The sequence below is a fragment of the Mus pahari genome, chromosome 9, assembly GCF_900095145.1.
Source record: "Mus pahari chromosome 9, PAHARI_EIJ_v1.1, whole genome shotgun sequence".
In the NCBI taxonomy this organism is placed as follows: domain Eukaryota; kingdom Metazoa; phylum Chordata; class Mammalia; order Rodentia; family Muridae; genus Mus; species Mus pahari.
The window spans coordinates 44,651,421-44,655,604 of record NC_034598.1 but is presented as its reverse complement, the minus strand read 5'-3'; the positions used below and the strand labels follow the sequence as shown (position 1 = coordinate 44,655,604).

The 4,184-nt window shown below is 57.2% G+C and overlaps 1 protein-coding gene across 2 annotated transcripts in view; it reads right to left on the bottom strand.

Moving 5' to 3' along the window:
• The window catches only part of Stk11 (serine/threonine kinase 11), a 16,232-nt gene extending 12,303 nt beyond the window's left edge, over positions 1–3,929 (bottom strand). For both annotated transcript variants that reach the window (XM_021204509.2, XM_029542223.1), the window contains exon 1: positions 2,816–3,929. In XM_021204509.2, coding sequence (XP_021060168.1) covers positions 2,816–3,105 — 290 coding nt within the window. In that variant the 5' untranslated portion in view covers positions 3,106–3,929. The remainder of the gene's footprint in view (positions 1–2,815) is intronic.
• Positions 3,930–4,184: the final 255 nt, after the last annotated feature.

The following is a 4,184-nucleotide window of genomic DNA, read 5'->3' as shown; positions in this document are numbered from 1 at the left end:
AAATTAAAAAAAAAAAAAAATGTCATTGGCTATCGCAGAGGACTTGAGTTCAGTTCCTAGTTCCATGTTAGTCAGCTCACAAGTCTAGCTCCTGGTGATGATGCTCTTCTGCCTCCACAGCAGGTGTGCATTCCCACCCACCAGACCCTACCTCTATACACACACATGTACAAAAGCAAATCCAAATGGCCAGGCAATGGTGGCCAAATGCCTGTCACCCCAGTACTCAGGAGGCAGGAGTAGGTGAATCTCATATGTTCAAAGCCAGTCTGGTCTACAAAGTGAGTTCCAGGACAACCAGGGCTATACAGAGAAACCCAGGGGTGGGTAGGTGAGGGAATATAAAAAGCGCAAGACATCAATGACAGCAACAGAAAGATACAAGAAAACAAAACAACAAAAAGCAAGCATACAGAAGCATTCCCCTGGTGGTGAGGGATCCATGCCTTCCACTACACAATACAGACAACATGGGCCTGGAGGAGCCTCATCCCCGCCATATTCTGGGGTGGCTTTATCAACCTGTCCCATCTGGAGGATATCAGAAGTATATCTATGCACAAGCAAGTGGCAACAAAGCCCATGCACCCAGGGGGTTTACATCGGGCCTTAACCCCATGAAGCCCCACAGGTAAGGCAGAGCAGGACAACCACAGTACACTTGCGGCTAGAGAGATGGATCAGTGGCCAAAAGTACTTGGCTACTCTTCCAGAGGACCTGGGTTCAATTTACAGCACGACAGCTCATAACTATCTCTAAGTCCTGTTCCAGGGTCTGACACAGATGCTCATGAAGGCAAAACAGCAATGTATGTTGAAAAAATAAAAATACACATAAAAAAAAAAATCTCGAAACTTCTCACAGTGGGGATGACAGGAGCCAAGGGCACAGGTCCCTGCAGCCTTCCCACTACCTGATGCCGTGGCATGCATCCACAGTATGGCACTAGAAAAAGGTTCTGTGTGCAGACTGGAGGACAGGACCCCAGACGCTTGCCTGGAAAGTTCCAGACACTTCACCATGAGAGACACAACAGGAGTGCAGTCTATTAAGCTCCTACAGACAAAGGAGCCTTTCTGCCTGCACCAGCTGTCGCCCGCCAAGCTGCCCCTTCCAGGCTGTGGCTCTGAGTGGGAATCCCACAAGCAGGTGCCCACGGCCCTAGGCTTTGCACTGCAGGAACCACTCAGGAGGTGGAGACACCAGCACTCCCCATGGAGATCCCTGGCTTTGTATCCTGCCACTCAAGGACCTCAGTGCAAGGCAGTATGCCAGTCTGCAGCTTTTGCCTCAGTTTCTCCTCCTGGTTTTTATCTTGTGTGTGTATATACATGTGCCACAACACACACACAAAGTCAGAGCAAACTTGTGAGAGCTAAGTCTGCTTTCACCTTGTGGGTCCTGGGCCTTCACCCACTGAGTATCCTACCAACCAGTTTCCCATGCACCCCTAGCTGGTCTAGAAACGGAAGCAATCCTCCTTCCTCGGTATCTCTAGCACTGCAAGGAGAGGCATGTGTCTACTTGCCCAGACCAACTCTTGTCTTGAGGAGCAGTATAGGCTCCTTATAGCACCCTAGTGTGTAGGTGCTCCAGTCCTGGTGACCTCCAGTGTGTCCAGCATCACTCCCGTACCTCCCCACTAACTCATGGGGGTCGGTCACTTCAGGATCTAGGGACCAATCTCTCTCAGCTGAACCTGCCTGGCTCTGCTAGCCACACCCTGACCTGGGTGTTGAGATGGCAGGAAGCCTAAAGCAGCAGGTGAAGGCTAGGAGCTCTGGGGCCCTCTGTCACAAGCAGAGAGAGCACACAGGCTTGCCATGTGTACAGGATGCAGGCCTGGACAGCTGCCCAGACATGGTGGCTTCCAAGGACCATTACCCTGAGGCCAAAGGGGGCCACTTGCCTTGGAGACCAGCAGACACCACCTAGAGGTGAGCAGCCTCTGGCACCTCCACCTTGAGACAATGATTCCAAGCCAGGTATTTCCCAGCTCAGGCCTCTGAACTCACCTGAAGGAACACCTGATGCTGGGTGCCCAGGTTCTCCAGTGCAAGACTGACCTAAGACCACTCCTACTAAAATGGCCAAGGAGGTCCTGAGACTAGCCTAGGCCACTACCCTGCCCTGCTCCACTGCTGGGTCCACACATTTGATCCTGGGCCTGTGGGTACCACCCAGCTGGCAAAAACAAGAAGCTGCCAGCCTTTCCTGGGACAGGACCACAAGCAAGGTCAGTTAGGCAGTGTCGCCAGTGCTGGCCCCAAAGATAAGGCCCCTTCTTGGAAGCCGGTAGGTGAAGTTTCCCAAGTTCCGCCAAGCAGGGCAGGCGATAAAGAGTCCCCATGGGCCAGCGACACCAACTACTCAGGACACCGTAGGGACCTGGGCCAGCACTGGCCGGCTACCCACCCCACCCCCCTTCACCCCAAGTCTCTATTCACCATTATTTTTGGCCCCACCGGTTCCCTCTAGCTGCGTAAACAAACTAGCCACCCGCCTGGCAACGCCCGCCAAAGAAGCCAGGCGAGACTTGCGCCAGGACCTGGCCCAAAGAGGAGGGCTGGAGGCGCAGTTGGCCGCACGACCTCCCCCTAGGACGGTCCTGCAGGCTGCCCCAACACACTGACCCCAGGAGGTGACGCTCGGGGATAGATGGGGTAGATAAGACAGTAAAAGGAAAGAGAAGAAAAGGAGGAAGGAAATGAGAAGACGGTTAGAGGAAAGAGAAGAGCCAGAAAGTAGAGGAAGAAGGGCTGCCCGAGGAGCTCAAGGCAGCGCCCGCGTCGGCCCCAGGCCCTTGGCACCTACTTCTTGACGTTGGCTTCGCCATTGGGGATCCTGCGCAGCTTTTTCTTCTTGAGGATCTTGACCGCCCTGCGGCACAAGGTCTCGGAGTCCAGCACCTCCTTCACCTTGCCGTACGAGCCCTCCCCGAGCAGGTCCCCCATCAGGTACTTGCCGATGAGCTTGGCGCGTTTGCGGCGCGGCTGGTAGATTACCTCGGTGGAGTCGATGCGGTGGATGAAGGTGTCCATGCCCACCGACATCAGCTCGCCCTCGGGGAAAAGGCCCAACGGCTCGGGGTCCGCCACGTCCATCCTGGCCCACTCTTTGTCCTCGTCCCCTTCGGGAGCGCCAATTCTTTTCAAGTTCGAATTCCCCCCCCCCCACACCCGCTTCTTCCAAATGTTCCAAGGAGGAGAAAAAAAAGGAACGGGAGAAAATAGGAACGACCTCCACAACCCTCCCGGTCCCCACAACCGGGTCCACGTCCGCTTCCTGGGCGCCAATTCTTCACTTTTGATTTTCCCCTTTTCTTCTAGGTGCTCAGGGAGAAAAAAAATGAAAATAAGAGTGGAAAAAAAAAAGCAATGAGCCCCCCCAACCCTCGCGTCCCCCCAATTCGGGTCCCCGGGGACGCTGCTTCCGACGGAGGCGACGGTCCGCCGTCGCGGCGCGCGGGCCGCTAGGTCATGGTCGCCACTTGGGCCCCGCGCTCAGGGGCCCAGGCGGCCGCGTCGAGGCCGGTCCGCGCCGTCCATGTCCGGCCCGCGCCGAAGCCGCGCGCGGCCCCTTAGTTCCACGACTTCTCGGGGCGCAGAGTCCACCCGGACGCGGGACACCGGGACACCCGCAAGTCGCGGGCACCAAGTCCGGACAGGAAATCTTCCGGGGACCGAGCGGGGGAAAGAACCACCCCGGGCGGCGCGTCCCCCTCGCCGCCGAGCCGCCGCGCGACAGGCAGGAGGCCGGAGCGGCGAGGGGGGAATCGAACTCCAGGCAGAAAGATGCTGCCCGCGAGAGACAACTCCACGCCGGCGCCGCCCTCGGCGACTCGCGCCTCACTCGCGGACGCCGTGAGCCGCCTCCCCTTTCCTAGACCGACACGCCGCCGCCATCTTGTTTACCGCCCTGCGCCGCGCTGTCGTCGCACGTCGCAACGGTGGACACGCCCCCTCGCGGAGCCGACGTGCGCGGCAATTGGCTGTAGCTTTAAGCCCCACCCTTCGGGCCCGCCTCAATCGCCAACCCGGATTGGGCTATTTGGATCTGGGTGGGCGCCCGAGCTGACATTGGACAGTTCGGGATTCCCCCTGAGAAGGCGTGATCTATATGCTCATTGGTTAGCTCAGACGCCCGTCAATGGGAGTAAGCAAGCGACTGTAAGGGAGCGGCT